The sequence below is a fragment of the Oncorhynchus keta genome, chromosome 12 (assembly GCF_023373465.1).
Source record: "Oncorhynchus keta strain PuntledgeMale-10-30-2019 chromosome 12, Oket_V2, whole genome shotgun sequence".
NCBI lineage: Eukaryota > Metazoa > Chordata > Actinopteri > Salmoniformes > Salmonidae > Oncorhynchus > Oncorhynchus keta.
Genome location: NC_068432.1, coordinates 52,848,625 through 52,871,223, shown reverse-complemented (window position 1 = coordinate 52,871,223; position 22,599 = coordinate 52,848,625). Strand labels below are relative to the sequence as shown.

General features: G+C 45.1%; 2 protein-coding genes across 3 annotated transcripts in view; one reads left to right on the top strand and one right to left on the bottom strand.

The window, feature by feature from the left end:
• The first annotated feature begins 292 nt into the window (after positions 1 to 292).
• On the top strand, positions 293 to 4,045 carry c12h18orf54 (chromosome 12 C18orf54 homolog). 2 transcript variants are annotated; one of them, XM_052458622.1, is made up of 9 exons: positions 293 to 684; positions 965 to 1,263; positions 1,447 to 2,334; positions 2,481 to 2,640; positions 2,798 to 2,873; positions 3,022 to 3,230; positions 3,261 to 3,306; positions 3,427 to 3,473; positions 3,592 to 4,045. In XM_052458622.1, the coding sequence occupies exons 2-9, from the start codon at positions 978 to 980 to the stop codon at positions 3,677 to 3,679; spliced, it is 1,800 nt and encodes a 599-aa protein (XP_052314582.1). In that variant the 5' UTR covers positions 293 to 684; positions 965 to 977; the 3' UTR covers positions 3,680 to 4,045. The 2 variants fall into 2 exon arrangements, with proteins under 2 accessions (XP_052314582.1, XP_035626025.1); XM_035770132.2 differs by having other exon boundaries at positions 302 to 684; positions 3,022 to 3,306.
• A 579-nt stretch (positions 4,046 to 4,624) lies between these two features.
• The window catches only part of wdr91 (WD repeat domain 91), a 62,767-nt gene continuing 44,792 nt past the window's right edge, over positions 4,625 to 22,599 (bottom strand). Inside the window, exons 15-21 of the mRNA XM_052458616.1 lie at positions 12,493 to 14,233; positions 11,947 to 12,324; positions 11,821 to 11,862; positions 11,275 to 11,316; positions 9,908 to 11,064; positions 8,703 to 8,772; positions 4,625 to 8,422 (exon numbers count right to left, since the gene is read on the bottom strand). Of these exons, the coding sequence (XP_052314576.1) occupies positions 14,018 to 14,233 (216 nt within the window). The 3' untranslated portion in view covers positions 4,625 to 8,422; positions 8,703 to 8,772; positions 9,908 to 11,064; ... (2 more) ...; positions 11,947 to 12,324; positions 12,493 to 14,017. The remainder of the gene's footprint in view (positions 8,423 to 8,702; positions 8,773 to 9,907; positions 11,065 to 11,274; positions 11,317 to 11,820; positions 11,863 to 11,946; positions 12,325 to 12,492; positions 14,234 to 22,599) is intronic.

Genomic DNA, 22,599 nt, shown 5'->3' with positions numbered 1-22,599 from the left:
ATATAGTCTAGCTATTGCTATTTTACTGATGCTTTTTAACTACTTGTTACTTTTATTTCTTATACCTTGTCTTTTTTTAAACTGCATCGTTGATTAGGGGCTTGTAAGTAAGCATTTCACTGTTGTATTCGGCGCACGTGACTTAATAAAGTTTGATTTGAAATAACGGTAATAATGATCACCATTAAATCAAAATATATTGACAATTCACTGCAATATATTCCAAACTGTACCGCTGTAATTTTGAACATGGATGCCATTTGATTGAACAGTGACGGGGAAGAGGTTGGGCTCTCTTCTATGCATAACGATGTGAATGACCAACTCGTCACAGTGGAAGACCTGCAGACGGTCTAGAAGTCTTGTTTTATCCCTCGGTGCGTCGAGCCGCTGTGACGTGGAAAACGCATGGAATATTTCCTGTTGGCCAACACATTTGCCGCTGTGCTGGGGAGGGTTTCCACTAGTGGATATATCGTTAAAAAAATATATATATATATATTTGTTTAATACTTATTTAATGTTAGGTTTAACGTTAGCAGTGTGGTTTAGCTTTATGTTTAGGTTTAAAAATCACATTTTAAGATGAGAAATGTGAGAAATGAGCGGGGTTTATGACTGTGGTAACTAGTGACGACTGTGTTGGAGCTTGTTATCTACGAACCAACTATAAAGGCGTTACCGGTAAGTTTATAACACGTTTCCTAATGTTTAAATTATTTACTTAATCGTTTACAAGCAGGTAAAACCGACAAGAGTACGACAAAAAGATTACGTTAAACGTTTTTTGTTTTACAGTCAGCGAGTACAAACTTTTTGGCGTGTTGTTTTTATTTATTTATTTGATTTCAGCTTGTTACTAGTCAGATAAACACATGTGTTCTTTACGATCAGTTTATAGTAGTGTAACTCAGTTTTCTTATTTTAACTTGTCAGATATCCATCTAACTTTACAACGTGTTAGTTTGTTTGACAGAATGACTTCCGGACAAGATGACCTTGTCTTTTCTCCGGAGTCAACCATCACCTCCTTGTTGGCAAGCTCCGGACACCTGAGAGGCACCTTAAGGGACAACGATCCGTCTCTCACCGGCATCAGATACGGGGACCGGAACTATGAATCGGCTACTGAGGCCCTGGAAGCCTACATTGCAGACTTTGACAGAAGCCTGCACACTTCTGAAACTTCTTCCGGGAGTCTGCAGCTCCAGAAAAACCTGATAAGTTCTGCTCTGCCCAGAACCGAGTTCAGGAATAAAGATGGTAAAGATTTAGGTTTTTGTCATCGATTATGAAATGCTTAACTTTTATTTGTCCAAGCTGATTGAATATGGAGATTAAACATAATACTTTTATCAAGTGGTACTTGGATCTTAATTAATGTACAATAATTAACCACTTTGATTGTATACAATATCATATAATAGTCTTGTCCATGGTTCCCAGTTCTTAGAGAGAGACTAACAGACCGGGAGCTGGACTTCCTAAATCTTCCCGTGGGTTCTGGTCACCGTGGAACCTCAGACTGCATCAGCCTGACCACCGACGATCTGTTGGTGCTCCCCTGTGATGGCTCCCTACCCGTGACTCGCACCTCTGCCTTCCTCACCCAGTCTGGGGACTACCCCCCGGGGCAGAGCTCCTACTCTAACTCCTGGTCCTCTCGGAGGCCTAGGCCTAACAGCAGCTCTCACATTAAACACTGCCTGCACTACTCTGCCCCTCACAACACTCCTCACAAGCTGTACCAGTCCAGAGCTGGAACTCAAGCAGAGGAAACCCAAAAGAAAGGTCCCTTCACAGGCCCCAGAGTGAAGGGGAGCCTACGGCCCCAGCATGGTCTCTACCACCAGACCACAGACTCCCCTGGTCCTTTCTCCTCCCACCACGATTACCCTCGCTGGCTGACCAGCCAAAGGTCAGAGATGGATTTCTCTGAGGTCACCAGCGTTCCTGACCTGAAGTACCCCGCCTGGCTCCAGGAGTGTGACAATGTTCCCAAAGACATTCCCACCACTAATATAGACTTCTCAGAGTCTCGTAAGAAGACACAGCATAGGGGCTGGGGCCCGAGCCAGACCGTGCCTCCCTCCCCTAGACCTCCTTCCTGGCTGGGCGAGCTGGAGGCTTCCTATGAGGAGCTACAGGAAGGACAGCATGATAGTAACGGCGGCCATCTTGAGGATGTCTCTGGTTCTGATGATGACAGGCAACAACTTCTCAGAGGAGAGGCTGATCACAGGACACTGAGGGAGTTTAGACTACGGTTTGCAGAGCGGCTAGCTTTAGCTGCAGAGGGAGAACGGAGCACTGATTTCGACGAGCTCTTCAGAGGTAAAAATTAAACATTCTGCGTGTCTAAACAACACCCAGGGTTTGTATTCATTTGTCCAGACTTAGTCCTCAGTTTACAGTTACACTGGTATTTTCACATGTATTGTAAAAGTTGCATGAGAGCTGTCCACTGTGTTTCTTCACAGGTGATAAGATCGAGAGTTTGATCTTGAAGGCAGAGAAGGTCCTTAACTCACCTTCACTAGGCCTGACCAGCCAGCTGCAGAAGGATATGGGACACAGCCCTGGTGGCTCAGAGGATGCCCTAGAGGCTGATCGCTCTTGGGACAACCCTGCCATCACATTGTGAGTGCTAGTCAAAAGTGGTGACATGTACGAATACAAAACGAAGATTAAGTAGGATATGTTTTTTTTTAGAATGTACTTTTAGTAAACTCAACTATTATTGAGCTATACATTTCCAGAAGGTGTTGCTAAATTATCTGCTTCTCACCCTCTGCAGTAAATCTCCAGTACCTGTAGAGGGAGCAGAAGACACACTGATCACCACAGAGATTTTGAGAGACAGGAAAGACAAGGTCTGTACAAAATGCTCCTTGATGAGATGATTCCTTAGTCCATGTAAAGTTTTAACTAAGACTTCTGATTTGAGAGATGGATATGTTGTACCTCAGAGCCATGAACTTGAATCCTAACTCCCCCATCTTACATGTTGTGCTTGTGCAGGCTGCCTCAGGAGGCTCATGTTCGTCGGGCTACAGCAGCAGGAAACACCCTGGTCCGGTGGAGGCCCTCAAACAAATGCTGTTTAGCCTTCAAGCCGTGGAGCAACAAGTCAGTCTGGAGAATGAAAAGGAAGTAACCCCGAAGAATGGAACAGAAAAGGAAGTAACCCCGGAGAATGGAACAGAAAAGGAAGTAACCCCGGAGAATGGAACAGAAAAGGAAGTAACCCCGGAGAATGGTTCAACACCAACGTTGGAGGACGGCACACAACCACAGATGATAATGGTACTGAGAATGAGATGAATGATGTGTAGACTTCAACTAATCTGGTTTCTAGTTAGGAATCTATTTTTCCTGACATAGCTGATGTGAACCAGAGCAGTGACACCATTGTCTGAATTACAGAGGTCGGATGACTATGACACTGCACTCGGTGGACAATCATTAGAGAGGTACAATACTTACACAAATAGATACATTTGGAATAAGACAGTAGACTAAATGTATATTTTATTTTAAAAGACCCATGATAGTCTTGTCACATAAAATCCATTAAATGTTTTGTTTCAGGGCCTTGCATCACCTTGGGAGATTGAAGAGTCTAGTTGAAGACTCAGCTGGCGGGAAGGCCACATCACAGGAAGGAAAATACTCGTAGAAGACCAGCCATATCTTCCTAAAAGAGGACTTGCATCGGTGTGTTGGTTACGTGAAAATGGTCTGAAAAGCAGAACGTCTCGGTCTTGATTTGGACACTGAACATGGAGGGGCCAAACCAGTGAAATCTCAATGACAGGGGGAATTTCAGTGTCTTGATGATTCAAACATTATTATTTATTTATTATTCCAACAGCACAATAATAGTCTGCCATTTAACTACTCTTAATAGTCTAATGTTTGTATTGTGTATATAACAGTTTATATCTCAAGTGCACATAACATCTTGTGAATTCAGTAGCGCCTTAAAAGGCAGTAAGATCTCACAGAAACCTGTTTTAATAAAATAAACGTTCACAACAACATGCTTGTTTAGTTTGTCTGTTTTTATATTTAGAGAATCCACAACGGTAGGAAACCGATTTGTCTGATGAATCATTTAATTTGCATCGAGTGAAGTTAATTCTAAAGACTAGTTTCATGGCGAGCGGAACATGATTTGTTATGCAGTGTGTTTACCAGACTTGGGTGTCCAGGTAACTGATTAAAGTAAAAAAATATCTGGGCCAGTACCCACAAACCATCTGTTTTAGTGTCAGGTCCCAACTGATCCCAGATCAGCACTCCTACTCTGAGGTGATACTGTTCAGACTTCTCCAGTGGTCAGTCTAATAATATGAGAGGAAATGCATGTAGAAGATCACACCGGGATACTCTGACACGTCATTACTCACCCCACCTACGTATGTAGCTAACTTCTCTGCGTTGGCTTCCATAATGCTGTAAGTTTGGATGATTCCAATGTTCTGAGATCTATTGCCCATATTTGGGTCTAGTGAGGTATAACTCGTATTCCATTGGTTGTTGTATTTAGAATCCAGTTCATTTTTATCCCCCGACACTAAAAAGATCCATAAAGACAGGAGAAAACACACTGATCCAGGACTATCTACAAATTATTTATTGTCACAATCCACAAGTGATTATACACACATACATGATTAAACAAACAGCCCTCGCCATCAGGAGTTGTGGTACTGAGAAAAGCAAGAGAAGGTTCAACTTCTGCATGGTGTCGGCCTCGGACAGATGCATTGGCCTCTCAAAAGTTTCAAATTCTCACAACAACCAGTTCAGATTTTAAAGCCACAACTTCTCTACTACATTAAATATAACATGGTCTCTCACATGGACTGAACACCACGTGCCGGTAAGGAATGAGTTGGATTTTATTCTAATTGTTAATATCCTATTATGATTTTCCAAAGCCCTGTTTCATCCATGATATGTTGTTGACTGCCTTAGGTCAATACAAAGTATTACAATGATTTAAGGCGAACGCTACTGTAGAACACATCGGCTTCAATAGTGTGATGCTGCATTAAAATGCTTCCCTCCAATGAGGAACCTTTCCCTCGAGGCCTTTACATTTCGACCAATCAGGATTTCTGCGCCAGTAAAGTGCTGAGTTTGATCTTTCCGTCCATGGAGGCGGTGAGGCAGGTGCCACAGTCCATGGCAGAGCACCAGTCCACTGTGACCACAGGGGCCTTGTGGCCCCCCAACGGTAGAACCTTCTCCAGACCACTATCACTGGAGCTGTTCAGCTGGTGAAGACAAGAGAGACACACACACACACACACACCACACACACACACACACAGACTTAGTCAGGGCAACAGCAAAAAGAAAACTCCCTTGCACTCACACTTGTCGATAGCTACTTTTAAAATCGAGGGAAAATGCATTTACTATGACTACGTCTTTAAGATGGAATCCCCATTGACGGAATCCCCATGGTAACCCCAGGAACATTTGTTATCGTTTTGTTCCTGAAAGGAGGAGGAGCCTCTAAGGTAAAAGACTCCGCAGCTCTTACGGGCAGGCAGTGATGATGTCAGAGGGAAAACAAGCTTGTTGTTTCAAAAACATGGCAGTTTCACCACTCTGTATTGCAGCTTTAAAGATGGACTAAGTCGCTCTGGATAAGAGTGTTCTGCTAAATGACTTATGTACATGTTGTGTTGGTGCTATACTTACTACACACAGATATTGTGCTTATTGTGTGAGTGTGAGAGGCTCCACTGGCCCGTCACTAAAACACATCTCCTGCATGACATCCAGTCTTAATGAGATCTGTTCACTTAATATATATATATATAATAATAATATATATAATAATATAATATATAATATAATATATGCCATTTAGCTGACGCTTTTATCCAAAGCGACTTACAGTCATGTGTGCATACATTCTACGTATGGGTGGTCCCGGGAATCGAACCCACTACCCTGGCGTTACAAGCGCCATGCTCTACCAACTGAGCCACAGAAGGACCACAACAGAGACTATAATATATATATTAATATAAATATATAAAACGGGTCACAGCCTCAGGAGCAGCTGATGTTCCGCTCCATTACTCGTGGTGTTAAATTCATGTGGTAGTCGACAAATAATAGGTTTCATTCTCAATGCAGGATATTTTTTGTATTAGTGATGGGTGAACAGCCACACACACACACACACACACACACACACAAACACACACACTCCCAATAGCCTTCCACTTAGCCTCCATTTTGAGCGATCCTGCGAGCTGTATGTAAGTGGGAGTGTTGTCCTAACTCAACTTTGAACGAGGCGTAGTGCCTTTTCAGCCCTCCAAACTAAGCGAATCGAGTTGCTGACTTCCTACCGAGTGATACTCAAAACTCCCATGAAGCTCTGCGACCAAAGGCTTGAAAATTGGATACCACTGATCTAGCATATGCTCCGAACGCCTGTAACAGACATCAGAAAAATGTTGCAACAGAAAAATAAACCTGGTTCAAACTGTACATACAGTAAGTTTATATATATATATATTTTTTTGCATTTGTGAAATGATTTTGATGTGATATGGAAGTGAAAAGGTTTTAGGTTTCTATAATCATATCGTACATTGGAAGTGAAAAGGTTTTAGGTTTCTATAATCATATCGTACATTGAGAAGTGAAAAGGTTTTATGTTTCTATAATCATATCGTACATTGGAAGTGAAAAGGTTTTATGTTTCTATAATCATATCGTACATTGAGAATCGACTGACGTTTCTGATGTCTGTTTTGGCTGTCTGTGCCAGTCTCCCTCTAAACATAACATATCTTCTGTAGCTCAGTTGGTAGTGCATGGCGCTTGTAACGCCAGGGTAGTGGGTTCGATTCCCGGGACCACCCATACGTAGAATGTATGCACACATGACTGTAAGTCGCTTTGGATAAAAGCGTCTGCTAAATGGCATATATTATTATTATTATATAAGGTCATTAGATGTTAAGGAATAACATCTCAAGTAAATCATTTATAAAAGCTCGCCTAGCTGTTTTTAAAAATCTCAATATCAAATAATTTCTAGGTAACAATTAAGTACCTTACTGTTAATTACAATGCTTCTTAGCAAAGAGAAATTTCTCAAAGCAAGAAATTTGCTAGGACCGTTTTTACCAAAACTCTTTTCAAACAGCCCTTACACTAAAAGAGCATTATCGTAATTTTTTAAAACAATTTCATAGTATTATTCCAAACTCATAGTATAAATATTTATTAGGTACATCCATCTAGTACCAGGTCGGACCCCACATTTGCCTCCAGAACAGCTTGCATTCTTTGGGGAATGGAAACGTTGCTCAATTTGGTATCAAGGGACCTAATGCATGCAAGGAAAACATTCCCCACACCATCACACCACCGCCATCAGCCTGTACTGTACTGGCCATGGATGCCAAATCCTGACTCTGCCATCAGCAAGACACAACAGGAACTGGGATTCGTCGGACCAGGTCATGTTTTTCCTCTCCTCAACTGTCCAGTGTTGGTGATGCCCACTGGAGCCTCTCGTTCTTGCTGTTAGCTGATAGGAGCCCCGGTGTGGTCGTCTGTCAATCCGTGACGAGGATGAGTTGTACTGCACCGATATTTGCTTGTTTTTGGCTCGCCTGTTAGCTTGGGATCTACCTGAGCCTTCACTGCTGAGCTGACTCCAGCAGGGGCTTCGTCGTCGAGTTCGCCTGTTAGCTTGGGATCTACCTGCGCCTTCACTGCTGAGCTGACTCCAGCAGGGGCTTCGTCGTCGAGTTCGCCTGTTAGCTTGGGATCTACCTGCGCCTTCACTGCTGAGCTGACTCCAGCAGGGGCTTCGTCGTCGAGTTCGCCTGTTAGCTTGGGATCTACCTGCGCCTTCACTGCTGAGCTGACTCCAGCAGGGGCTTCGTCGTCGAGTTCGCCTCCTTTCCCTCTCTCTGGACCTGACGGGGCTCTGCCTGCTGTGGGAGGTCTGGACCTGATGGGGCTCTGCCTACTGTGGGAGGTCTGGACCTGACGGGGCTCTGCCTACTGTGGGAGGTCTGGACCTGACGGGGCTCTGCCTACTGTGGGAGGTCTGGACCTGACGGGGCTCTGCCTACTGTGGGAGGTCTGGACCTGACGGGGCTCTGCCTACTGTGGGAGGTCTGGACCTGACGGGGCTCTGCCTACTGTGGGAGGTCTGGACCTGACGGGGCTCTGTCTACTGTGGGAGGTCTGGACCTGACGGGGCTCTGCCTACTGTGGGAGGTCTGGACCTGATGGGGCTCTGCCTACTGTGGGAGGTCTGGACCTGACGGGGCTCTGTCTACTGTGGGAGGTCTGGACCTGACGGGGCTCTGCCTACTGTGGGAGGTCTGGACCTGACGGGGCTCTGCCTACTGTGGGAGGTCTGGACCTGACGGGGCTCTGTCTACTGTGGGAGGTCTGGACCTGACGGGGCTCTGTCTACTGTGGGAGGTCTGGACCTGACGGGGCTCTGTCTACTGTTGGAGGTCTGGACCTGACGGGGCTCTGCCTACTGTGGGAGGTCTGGACCTGACGGGGCTCTGCCTGCTGTGGGAGGTCTGGACCTGACGGGGCTCTGTCTACTGTTGGAGGTCTGGACCTGATGGGGCTCTGCCTACTGTTGGAGGTCTGGACCTGACGGGGCTCTGCCTACTGTGGGAGGTCTGGACCTGACGGGGCTCTGCCTACTGTGGGAGGTCTGGACCTGACGGGGCTCTGCCTACTGTGGGAGGTCTGGACCTGACGGGGCTCTGCCTACTGTGGGAGGTCTGGACCTGACGGGGCTCTGCCTACTGTGGGAGGTCTGGACCTGATGGGGCTCTGCCTACTGTGGGAGGTCTGGACCTGACGGGGCTCTGTCTACTGTGGGAGGTCTGGACCTGACGGGGCTCTGCCTGCTGTGGGAGGTCTGGACCTGACGGGGCTCTGCCAACTGTGGGAGGTCTGGACCTGACGGGGCTCTGTCTACTGTGGGAGGTCTGGACCTGATGGGGCTCTGCCTACTGTGGGAGGTCTGGACCTGACGGGGCTCTGTCTACTGTGGGAGGTCTGGACATTTACATTTACATTTAAGTCATTTAGCAGACGCTCTTATCCAGAGCGACTTGGGGCTCTGCCTACTGTGGGAGGTCTGGACCTGACGGGGCTCTGTCTACTGTGGGGCTCTGCCTAGGTCTGGACCTGACGGGGCTCTGTCTACTGTGGGAGGTCTGGACCTGACGGGGCTCTGCCTACTGTGGGAGGTCTGGACCTGACGGGGCTCTGCCTACTGTGGGAGGTCTGGACCTGGACGGGGGCTCTGTCTGGACTGTGGGTGGGAGGTCTGGACCTGACGGGGCTCTGTCTACTGTGGGAGGTCTGGAGACCTGACGGGGCTCTGTCTACTGTTGGAGGTCTGGACCTGACGGGGCTCTGCCTACTGTGGGAGGTCTGGACCTGACGGGGCTCTGCCTGCTGTGGGAGGTCTGACCTGACGGGGCTCTGTCTACTGTTGGAGGTCTGGACCTGATGGGGCTCTGCCTACTGTTGGAGGTCTGGACCTGACGGGGCTCTGCCTACTGTGGGAGGTCTGGACCTGACGGGGCTCTGCCTACTGTGGGAGGTCTGGACCTGACGGGGCTCTGCCTACTGTGGGAGGTCTGGACCTGACGGGGCTCTGTCTACTGTGGGAGGTCTGGACCTGATGGGGCTCTGCCTACTGTGGGAGGTCTGGACCTGACGGGGCTCTGTCTACTGTGGGAGGTCTGGACCTGACGGGGGTCTCTGCCTCTGCCTACTGTGGAGGTCTGTGGGGGAGGTCTGGACCTGACGGGGCTCTGCCTGCTGTGGGAGGTCTGGATCTGACGGGGCTCTGTCTACTGTGGGAGGTCTGGACCTGACGGGGCTCTGCCTGCTGTGGGAGGTCTGGACCTGACGGGGCTCTGCCTGCTGTGGGAGGTCTGGATCTGACGGGGCTCTGCCTGCTGTGGGAGGTCTGGATCTGATGGGGCTCTGCCTACTGTGGGAGGTCTGGATCTGACAGGGCTCTGCCTACTGTGGGAGGTCTGGACCTGACGGGGCTCTGCCTGCTGTGGGAGGTCTGGACCTGACAGGGCGCTGCCTGCTGTGGGAGGTCTGGATCTGACGGGGCTCTGCCTACTGTGGGAGGTCTGGACCTGACAGGGCGCTGCCAGCCTATGCTATCCTGCATCTCATTTGGCCCATGAAAGGTGTGAGGGGCAGGAATGGGCCCATGAAAGGTGTGAGGGGCAGGAATGGGCGGACTTCTCCTTCCCCAGCCGTTCAATGGTGAGAAATGCCTCAATCTCTGGAGCAAAAACGTTGTGCTACACAGGAGCCCGAGTACAGGACATCAATAAGCTGCTCCCTAACATTATAAACCTGCACCAGGACATCAATAAGCTGCTCCCTAACATTATAAACCTGCATCAGGACATCAATAAGCTGCTCCCAGACATTATAAACCTGTATCAGGACATCAATAACCTGCATCAGGACATCAATAAGCTGCTCCCTAACATTATAAACCTGTATCAGGACATCAATAAGCTGCTCCCAGACATTATAAACCTGTATCAGGACATCAATAAGCTGCTCCCTAACATTATAAACCTGCATCAGGACATCAATAAGCTGCTCCCAGACATTATAAACCTGTATCAGGACATCAATAAGCTGCTCCCAGACATTATAAACCTGTATCAGGACATCAATAAGCTCCTCCCAGACATTATAAACCTGTATCAGGACATCAATAAGCTGCTCCCAGACATTATAAACCTGCATCAGGACATCAATAAGCTGCTCCCTAACATTATAAACCAGTATCAGGACATCAATAAGCTGCTCCCTAACATTATAAACCTGTATCAGGACATCACTAAGCTGCTCCCTAACATTATAAACCAGTATCAGGACATCAATAAGCTGCTCCCTAACATTATAAACCTGTATCAGGACATCAATAAGATGCTCCCTAACATTATAAACCTGCATCAGGACATCAATAAGCTGCTCCCTAACATTATAAACCTGTATCAGGACATCAATAAGCTGCTCCCAGACATTATAAACCTGCATCAGGACATCAATAAGCTGCTCCCTAACATTATAAACCAGTATCAGGACATCAATAAGCTGCTCCCTAACATTATAAACCTGTATCAGGACATCACTAAGCTGCTCCCTAACATTATAAACCAGTATCAGGACATCAATAAGCTGCTCCCTAACATTATAAACCTGTATCAGGACATCAATAAGATGCTCCCTAACATTATAAACCTGCATCAGGACATCAATAAGCTGCTCCCTAACATTATAAACCTGTATCAGGACATCAATAAGCTGCTCCCAGACATTATAAACCTGTATCAGGACATCAATAAGCTGCTCCCAGACATTATAAACCTGTATCAGGACATCAATAAGCTCCTCCCAGACATTATAAACCTGCATCAGGACATCAATAAGCTGCTCCCAGACATTATAAACCTGCACCAGGACATCAATAAGCTGCTCCCTAACATTATAAACCTGTATCAGGACATCAATAAGCTGCTCCCAGACATTATAAACCTGTATCAGGACATCAATAAGCTGCTCCCTAACATTATAAACCTGCATCAGGACATCAATAAGCCCCTCCCTAACATTATAAACCTGTATCAGGACATCAATAAGCTGCTCCCTAACATTATAAACCTGCATCAGGACATCAATAAGCTGCTCCCAGACATTATAAACCTGTATCAGGACATCAATAAGCTGCTCCCTAACATTATAAACCTGTATCAGGACATCAATAAGCTGCTCCCTAACATTATAAACCTGTATCAGGACATCAATAAGCTGCTCCCTAACATTATAAACCTGTATCAGGACATCAATAAGCTGCTCCCAGACATTATAAACCTGTATCAGGACATCAATAAGCTGCTCCCAGACATTATAAACCTGCATCAGGACATCAATAAGCTGCTCCCTAACATTATAAACCTGCATCAGGACATCAATAAGCTGCTCCCTAACATTATAAACCTGTATCAGGACATCAATAAGCTCCTCCCAGACATTATAAACCTGCATCAGGACATCCATAAGCTGCTCCCTAACATTATAAACCTGCATCAGGACATCCATAAGCTGCTCCCAGACATTATAAACCTGCATCAGGACATCAATAAGCTGCTCCCAGACATTATAAACCTGCATCAGGACATCCATAAGCTGCTCCCTAACATTATAAACCTGTATCAGGACATCAATAAGCTGCTCCCAGACATTATAAACCTGCATCAGGACATCCATAAGCTGCTCCCTAACATTATAAACCTGCATCAGGACATCCATAAGCTGCTCCCAGACATTATAAACCTGCATCAGGACATCAATAAGCTGCTCCCAGACATTATAAACCTGCATCAGGACATCCATAAGCTGCTCCCTAACATTATAAACCTGCATCAGGACATGTAGTCCATCATAGTTCATGTGTGATTCAATGACATTATGAAGGGCAGCACAGAACAGCTGAAGATGGATTTTAAACAACTGATTGGGTCTCTGCTTGACACCAACAAACACCCCATAATATCTGTCCCTCTGTCCTCCCTAAATGGTGGCATTGAACGGTTCAGCAGACTGTTATCCCTCCGTAACTGGCAACCAGACTATTACAGCTCTGTGGGTGGAACATTTAGTGACCATTTTGATACCTTCTGGAAACAAAGCTCGTTTTATAAGGAGGATGGAATCAACCCAAATCATCTGGGTTCCTGGATCCTTTCACAGTTTTATAAGGCTGAGTTGAGACAGTGACTTATCAATGACCCAAACCCAGCTCAGTTAATCTCTACCATTGTGTCGCTGAGTTGCCATAATGCTTCCCTAGCAGGAAGTCCACTGTTAGCACTGAGGCGGTGTGCCCTAGCAGGAAGTCCACTGTTAGCACTGAGGCGGTGTGCCCTAGCAGGAAGTCCACTGTTAACACTGAGGCAGTTTGCCCAAGCAGGAAGTCCACTGTTAGCACTGAGGCGGTGTGCCCAAGCAGGAAGTCCACTGTTAGCACTGAGGCGGTATGCCCTAGCAGGAAGTCCACTGTTAGCACTGAGGCGGTATGCCCTAGCAGGAAGTCCACTGTTAGCACTGAGGCGGTTTGCCCAAGCAGGAAGTCCACTGAGGCGGTTTGCCCAAGCAGGAAGTCCACTGTTAGCACTGAGGCGGTTTGCCCAAGCAGGAAGTCCACTGTTAGCACTGAGGCGGTTTGCCCTAGCAGGAAGTCCACTGTTAGCACTGAGGCGGTTTGCCCTAGCAGGAAGTCCACTGTTAGTACTGAGGCGGTGTGCCCAAGCAGGAAGTCCACAGTTAGCACTGAGGCGGTTTGCCCTAGTAGGAAGTCCACTGTTAGCACTGAGGCGGTTTGCCCAAGCAGGAAGTCCACAGTTAGCACTGAGGCGGTTTGCCCAAGCAGGAAGACCACTGTTAGCACTGAGGCGGTTTGCCCTAGCAGGAAGTCCACTGTTAGCACTGAGGCGGTTTGCCCTAGCAGGAAGTCCACTGTTAGCACTGAGGCGGTTTGCCCTAGCAGGAAGTCCACTGTTAGCACTGAGGCGGTTTGCCCTAGCAGGAAGTCCACTGTTAGCACTGAGGCGGTTTGCCCTAGCAGGAAGTCCACTGTTAGCACTGAGGCGGTTTGCCCTAGCAGGAAGTCCACTGTTAGCACTGAGGCGGTTTGCCCTAGCAGGAAGTCCACTGTTAGCACTGAGGCTTTAACATGAGTAAAGTTCAGGGCTTACAACAAAACATTGTGAAACATCTGGGGAGGTTTGAGAGCCACTGCTCTAAAACAGCCTTACCTTAGGTTTAATTAAACATGTCCTAAATGACACCCTATTCCTTACATAGTACGCTACTACACCTATGGGCCCTGGTCAAAAGTAGTGCACTATATAGGGAAAATGGTGCCATTTGGGACACATTAAAACTAGGAAAACGGTCTTACCCTGTAGATGAGCCCTCCGTTGTTGGAGCAAGTGAGGACATGTTGTCCCTCGGAGTCGAAGGCGAACAGCCGTCCGCGTGGCACCTGGACCTGCTTGTACCCACTGTAGCCGGACAGGACGAATGGTCCCGTGGCATCCTGGGGCAGGGAGTTCTCCGACTGCTTCACTCCACATCGGTGGATGTTCCACTGGATAAACTGGAACAGACGTAATTACAGGGATTACCACCAGACTACTATGTTACTGATACAGAGCAGGGGGTTATGGGTTACCACCAGACTACTATGTTACTGATACAGAGCAGGGGGGTTATGGGTTACCACCTGACTACTATGTTACTGATACAGAGCAGGGGGTTATGGGTTACCACCTGACTACTATGTTACTGATACAGAGCAAGGGGTTATGGGTTACCACCTGACTACTATGTTACTGATACAGAGCAGGGGGTTATGGGTTACCACCAGACTACTATGTTACTGATACAGAGCAGGGGGTTATGGGTTACCACCAGACTACTATGTTACTGATACAGAGCAGGGGGTTATGGGTTACCACCTGACTACTATGTTACTGATACAGAGCAGGGGGTTATGGGTTACCACCAGACTACTATGTTACTGATACAGAGCAGGGGTTATGGGTTACCACCTGACTACTATGTTACTGATACAGAGCAGGGGGTTATGGGTTACCACCTGACTACTATGTTACTGATACAGAGCAGGGGGTTATGGGTTACCACCAGACTACTATGTTACTGATACAGAGCAGGGGGGTTATGGGTTACCACCTGACTACTATGTTACTGATACAGAGCAGGGGGTTATGGGTTACCACCTGACTACTATGTTACTGATACAGAGCAGGGGGTTATGGGTTACCACCTGACTACTATGTTACTGATACAGAGCAAGGGGTTATGGGTTACCACCTGACTACTATGTTACTGATACAGAGCAGGGGGTTATGGGTTACCACCTGACTACTATGTTACTGATACAGAGCAGGGGGTTATGGGTTACCACCTGACTACTATGTTACTGATACAGAGCAGGGGGTTATGGGTTACCACCAGACTACTATGTTACTGATACAGAGCAGGGGGTTATGGGTTACCACCTGACTACTATGTTACTGATACAGAGCAGGGGGTTATGGGTTACCACCTGACTACTATGTTACTGATACAGAGCAGGGGGTTATGGGTTACCACCTGACTACTATGTTACTGATACAGAGCAGGGGGTTATGGGTTACCACCTGACTACTATGTTACTGATACAGAGCAGGGGGGTTATGGGTTACCACCTGACTACTATGTTACTGATACAGAGCAGGGGGTTATGGGTTACCACCAGACTACTATGTTACTGATACAGAGCAGGGGGTTATGGGTTACCACCTGACTACTATGTTACTGATACAGAGCAGGGGGTTATGGGTTACCACCTGACTACTATGTTACTGATACAGAGCAGGGGGTTATGGGTTAAATACAGGGATTACCACCTGACTACTATGTTACTGATACAGAGCAGGGGGTTATGGGTTACCACCTGACTACTATGTTACTGATACAGAGCAGGGGGTTATGGGTTACCACCTGACTACTATGTTACTGATACAGAGCAGGGGGTTATGGGTTACCACCTGACTACTATGTTACTGATACAGAGCAGGGGGTTATGGGTTACCACCTGACTACTATGTTACTGATACAGAGCAGGGGTTATGGGTTACCACCTGACTACTATGTTACTGATACAGAGCAGGGGGTTATGGGTTACCACCTGACTACTATGTTACTGATACAGAGCAGGGGGTTATGGGTTACCACCTGACTACTATGTTACTGATACAGAGCAGGGGGTTATGGGTTACCACCTGACTACTATGTTACTGATACAGAGCAGGGGGTTATGGGTTACCACCTGACTACTATGTTACTGATACAGAGCAGGGGTTATGGGTTACCACCTGACTACTATGTTACTGATACAGAGCAGGGGGTTATGGGTTACCACCTGACTACTATGTTACTGATACAGAGCAGGGGGTTATGGGTTACCACCTGACTACTATGTTACTGATACAGAGCAGGGGGTTATGGGTTACCACCTGACTACTATGTTACTGATACAGAGCAGGGGGTTATGGGTTACCACCTGACTACTATGTTACTGATACAGAGCAGGGGGTTATGGGTTACCACCTGACTACTATGTTACTGATACAGAGCAGGGGGTTATGGGTTACCACCTGACTACTATGTTACTGATACAGAGCAGGGGGTTATGGGTTACCACCTGACTACTATGTTACTGATACAGAGCAGGGGGTTATGGGTTACCACCTGACTACTATGTTACTGATACAGAGCAGGGGTTATGGGTTACCACCTGACTACTATGTCACTGATACAGAGCAGGGGGTTATGGGTTACCACCTGACTACTATGTCACTGATACAGAGCAGGGGTTATGGGTTACCACCTGACTACTATGTCACTGATACAGAGCAGGGGGTTATGGGTTACCACCTGACTACTATGTTACTGATACAGAGCAGGGGGTTATGGGTTACCACCTGACTACTATGTTACTGATACAGAGCAGGGGGTTATGGGTTACCACCTGACTACTATGTTACTGATACAGAGCAGGGGGTTATGGGTTACCACCTGACTACTATGTTACTGATACAGAGCAGGGGGTTATGGGTTACCACCTGACTACTATGTTACTGATACAGAGCAGGGGGTTATGGGTTACCACCTGACTACTATGTTACTGATACAGAGCAGGGGGTTATGGGTTACCACCTGACTACTATGTCACTGATACAGAGCAGGGGGTTATGGGTTACCACCTGACTACTATGTCACTGATACAGAGCAGGGGGTTATGGGTTACCACCTGACTACTATGTTACTGATACAGAGCAGGGGGTTATGGGTTACCACCTGACTACTATGTTACTGATACAGAGCAGGGGGTTATGGGTTACCACCTGACTACTATGTTACTGATACAGAGCAGGGGGTTATGGGTTACCACCTGACTACTATGTCACTGATACAGAGCAGGGGGTTATGGGTTACCACCTGACTACTATGTTACTGATACAGAGCAGGGGGTTATGGGTTACCACCTGACTACTATGTTACTGATACAGAGCAGGGGGTTATGGGTTACCACCTGACTACTATGTTACTGATACAGAGCAGGGGGTTATGGGTTACCACCTGACTACTATGTTACTGATACAGAGCAGGGGGGTTATGGGTTACCACCTGACTACTATGTTACTGATACAGAGCAGGGGGTTATGGGTTACCACCTGACTACTATGTTACTGATACAGAGCAGGGGGTTATGGGTTACCACCTGACTACTATGTTACTGATACAGAGCAGGGGGTTATGGGTTACCACCTGACTACTATGTTACTGATACAGAGCAGGTGGTTATGGGTTACCACCTGACTACTATGTTACTGATACAGAGCAGGGGGTTATGGGTTACCACCTGACTACTATGTTACTGATACAGAGCAGGGGGTTATGGGTTACCACCTGACTACTATGTTACTGATACAGAGCAGGGGGTTATGGGTTAAATACAGGGATTACCACCTGACTACTATGTTACTGATACAGAGCGGGGGTTATGGGTTAAATACAGGGATTACCACCTGACTACTATGTTACTGATACAGAGCGGGGGTTATGGGTTAAATACAGGAGACACATTTCGGTTGTACCACTGACTGGGTTTCCCAGCCCTTCTGTCTGTGTTACTGTATTACTACTGTTACAGGCTGACACGCCAGTACGTGACTGTAACATCGACAGGATAGTCATTTAGCAGACATTTATTCAGAGCCACTTATAATCAGATACTACTACGTTACGACTTTATTACTAGTGTGACAATACCAGGTTACTACCATGTTACCACCATGTTACTATAGTCTACTACCATGTTACTACAGTCTACTACCATATTACTACAGTCTACTACCATATTACTACAGTCTACTACCATATTACTACAGTCTACTACCATATTACTACAGTCTACTACCATATTACTACAGTCTACTACCATATTACTAGTCTCACTACCATGTTACTACCATTTTACTGTCTACTACCATATTACTACAGTCTCACTACCATGTTACTACCATGTTACTGTCTACTACCATATTACTACAGTCTCACTACCATGTTACTACCATGTTACTACTGTCTCACTACCAGGTTACTACGGTCTACTACCATATTACTACCATGTTACTGTCTACTACCATATTACTACAGTCTACTACCATATTACTACAGTCTACTACCATATTACTACCACCACAGGGTTGCCAAGTGGTTCAAGCGTTGGACTAGTAACCGGAAGGTTGCAAGTTCAAATCCCCGAGCTGACGAGGTACAAATCTGTTGTTCTGCCCCTGACCAGGCAGTTAACCCACTGTTCCTCGGCCGTCATTGAAAATAAGAATTTGTTCTTAACTGACTTGCCTGGTTAAATAAAGGTAAAATAAATAAAAAAATAAAACTACCATGTTACTAGTCTACTACCATGTTATTAAAGTCTACTACCATATTACTACAGTCTCACCACCATGTTACTAGTCTACTACCATGTTACTAGTCTACTACCATATTACTACAGTCTCATTACCATGTTACTACAGTCTACTACCACATTACTACCATGTTACTACTGTCTACTACCATGTTACTACAGTCTACTACCATGTTACTACAGTCTACTACCATGTTACTACTGTCTCACTCCCATGTTACTCCCATGTTACTACAGTCTCACTACCATGTTACTACTGTCTCACTACCATGTTACTACAGTCTACTACCATGCTACTACAGTCTACTACCATGTTACTATTGTACCACTACCATGTTACTAAAGTCTCACTACCATGTTACTACAGTCTCACTACCGTGTTACTACCATGTTACTACAGTCTCACTACCATGTTACTACCATGTTACTACAGTCTACTACCATGTTACTACAATGTTAATACAGTCTACTACCATGTTACTATTGTACCACTACCATGTTACTACAGTCTACTACCATGTTACTACTGTCTCACTACCATGTTACTACCATGTTACTACAGTATACTACCATGTTACTACAGTATACTACCATGTTACTATACTACCATGTTACTACTGTCTCACTACCATGTTACTACAGTCTACTACCATGTTACTACTGTCTACTACCATGTTACTACAGTCTACTACCATGTTACTACTGTCTCACTACCATGTTACTACAGTCTCACTACCATGTTACTACAGTCAACTACCATGTTACTACAGTCTACTACCATGTTACTACAGTCTACTACCATGTTACTACAGTCTACTACCATATTACTAGTCTACTACCATGCTACTACAACCATGTTACTACCATGTTGCTACTATGTTACTACAGTCTACTACCATGTTACTACTATGTTACTACAGTCTACTACCATGTTACTACAGTCTCACTACCATGTTACTACAGTCTCACTACCATGTTACGACCATGTTACTGCTGTCTCACTACCATGTTACTACTGTCAACTACCATGTTACTACCATGTTACTACAGTCTACTACCATGTTACTACTGTCTACTACCATGTTACTACAGTCTACTACCATGTTACTACAGTCTCACTACCATGTTACTACCATGTTACTGCTGTCTCACTACCATGTTACTACCATGTTGCTACTATGTTACTACAGTCTACTACCATGTTACTACAGTCAACTACCATGTTACTACTATGTTACTACAGTCTACTACCATGTTACTACCATGTTACTACAGTCAACTACCATGTTACTACAGTCTCACTACCATGTTACTACAGTCTCACTACCATGTTACTACAGTCTCACTACCATGTTACTACCATGTTGCTACTATGTTACTACAGTCTACTACCATGTTACTACAGTCAACTACCATGTTACTACTATGTTACTACAGTCTACTACCATGTTACTACCATGTTACTACCGTCTCACTACCATGTTACTACAGTATACTACCATGTTACTACCATGTTACTACCGTCTCACTACCATGTTACTACAGTATACTACCATGTTACTACAGTATACTACCATGTTACTACAGTATACTACCATGTTACGACAGTATACTACCATGTTACTACTGTCTCACTACCATGCTACTACAGTATACTACCATATTACTACCATGTTACTACAATCTACTACCATGTTACTACCATGTTACTACTGTCTCACTACCATGTTACTACAGTATACTACCATGTGACTACTGTCTCACTACCATGTTACTACCATGTTACTACAGTATACTACCATGTTACTACTGTCTCACTACCATGTTACTACAGTCTACTACCATGCTACTACAGTCTACTACCATGTTACTATTGTACCACTACCATGTTACTAAAGTCTCACTACCATGTTACTACAGTCTCACTACCGTGTTACTACCATGTTACTACAGTCTCACTACCATGTTACTACCATGTTACTACAGTCTACTACCATGTTACTACAATGTTAATACAGTCTACTACCATGTTACTATTGTACCACTACCATGTTACTACAGTCTACTACCATGTTACTACTGTCTCACTACCATGTTACTACAGTCTACTACCATGCTACTACAGTCTACTACCATGTTACTATTGGACCACTACCATGTTACTACAGTCTCACTACCATGTTACTACAGTCTACTACCATGTTACTACTGTCTACTACCATGTTACTACAGTCTACTACCATGTTACTACTGTCTCACTACCATGTTACTACAGTCTCACTACCATGTTACTACAGTCAACTACCATGTTACTACAGTCTACTACCATGTTACTACAGTCTACTACCATGTTACTACAGTCTACTACCATATTACTAGTCTACTACCATGCTACTACAACCATGTTACTACCATGTTGCTACTATGTTACTACAGTCTACTACCATGTTACTACTATGTTACTACAGTCTACTACCATGTTACTACAGTCTCACTACCATGTTACTACCATGTTACTACAGTCTCACTACCATGTTACGACCATGTTACTGCTGTCTCACTACCATGTTACTACTGTCAACTACCATGTTACTACCATGTTACTACAGTCTACTACCATGTTACTACTGTCTACTACCATGTTACTACAGTCTACTACCATGTTACTACAGTCTCACTACCATGTTACTACCATGTTACTACCATGTTACTGCTGTCTCACTACCATGTTACTACCATGTTGCTACTATGTTACTACAGTCTACTACCATGTTACTACAGTCAACTACCATGTTACTACTATGTTACTACAGTCTACTACCATGTTACTACCATGTTACTACAGTCAACTACCATGTTACTACAGTCTCACTACCATGTTACTACAGTCTCACTACCATGTTACTACAGTCTCACTACCATGTTACTACAGTCTCACTACCATGTTACTACCATGTTGCTACTATGTTACTACAGTCTACTACCATGTTACTACAGTCAACTACCATGTTACTACTATGTTACTACAGTCTACTACCATGTTACTACCATGTTACTACCGTCTCACTACCATGTTACTACAGTATACTACCATGTTACTACCATGTTACTACTGTCTCACTACCATGTTACTACCATGTTACTACAGTATACTACCATGTTACTACAGTATACTACCATGTTACGACAGTATACTACCATGTTACTACTGTCTCACTACCATGCTACTACAGTATACTACCATATTACTACCATGTTACTACAATCTACTACCATGTTACTACCATGTTACTACTGTCTCACTACCATGTTACTACAGTATACTACCATGTGACTACTGTCTCACTACCATGTTACTACCATGTTACTACAGTATACTACCATGTTACTACAGTCTCACTACCATGTTACTACAGTCTACTACCATGTTACTACCATGTTACTACAATCTACTACCATGTTACTACAGTCTACTACCATGTTACTACCATGTTACTACAGTCTCACTACCATGTTACTACCATGTTACTACAGTCTCACTACCATGTTACTACTGTCTCACTACCATGTTACTACAGTCAACTACCATGTTACTACCATGTTACTACAGTCTACTACCATGTTACTACAGGCTACTACCATGTTACTACTGTCTCACTACCATGTTACTACCATGTTACTACCGTCTCACTACCATGTTACTACAGTATACTACCATGTTACTACAGTATACTACCATATTACTACCATGTTACTACTGTCTCATTACCATGTTACTACAGTATACTACCATGTTACTACAGTCTACTACCATGTTACTACCATGTTACTACTGTCTCACTACCATGTTACTACCATGTTACTACAGTCTTACTACCATGTTCCTACAGTATACTACCATGTTACTACAGCCTCACTACCATGTTACTACAGTCAACTACCATGTTACTACAGTCTAC

Coding starts and splice junctions, on each gene's coding strand:
- c12h18orf54 (XM_035770132.2), top strand. CDS start 978: ATGACTTCCGGACAAGATGACCTTGTCTTTTCTCCGGAGTCAACCATC. Junction 2,874..3,021: donor TGAGAGACAGGAAAGACAAG/GTCTGTACAAAA, acceptor GTGCTTGTGCAG/GCTGCCTCAGGAGGCTCATG. Junction 3,474..3,591: donor GGTGGACAATCATTAGAGAG/GTACAATACTTA, acceptor GTTTTGTTTCAG/GGCCTTGCATCACCTTGGGA.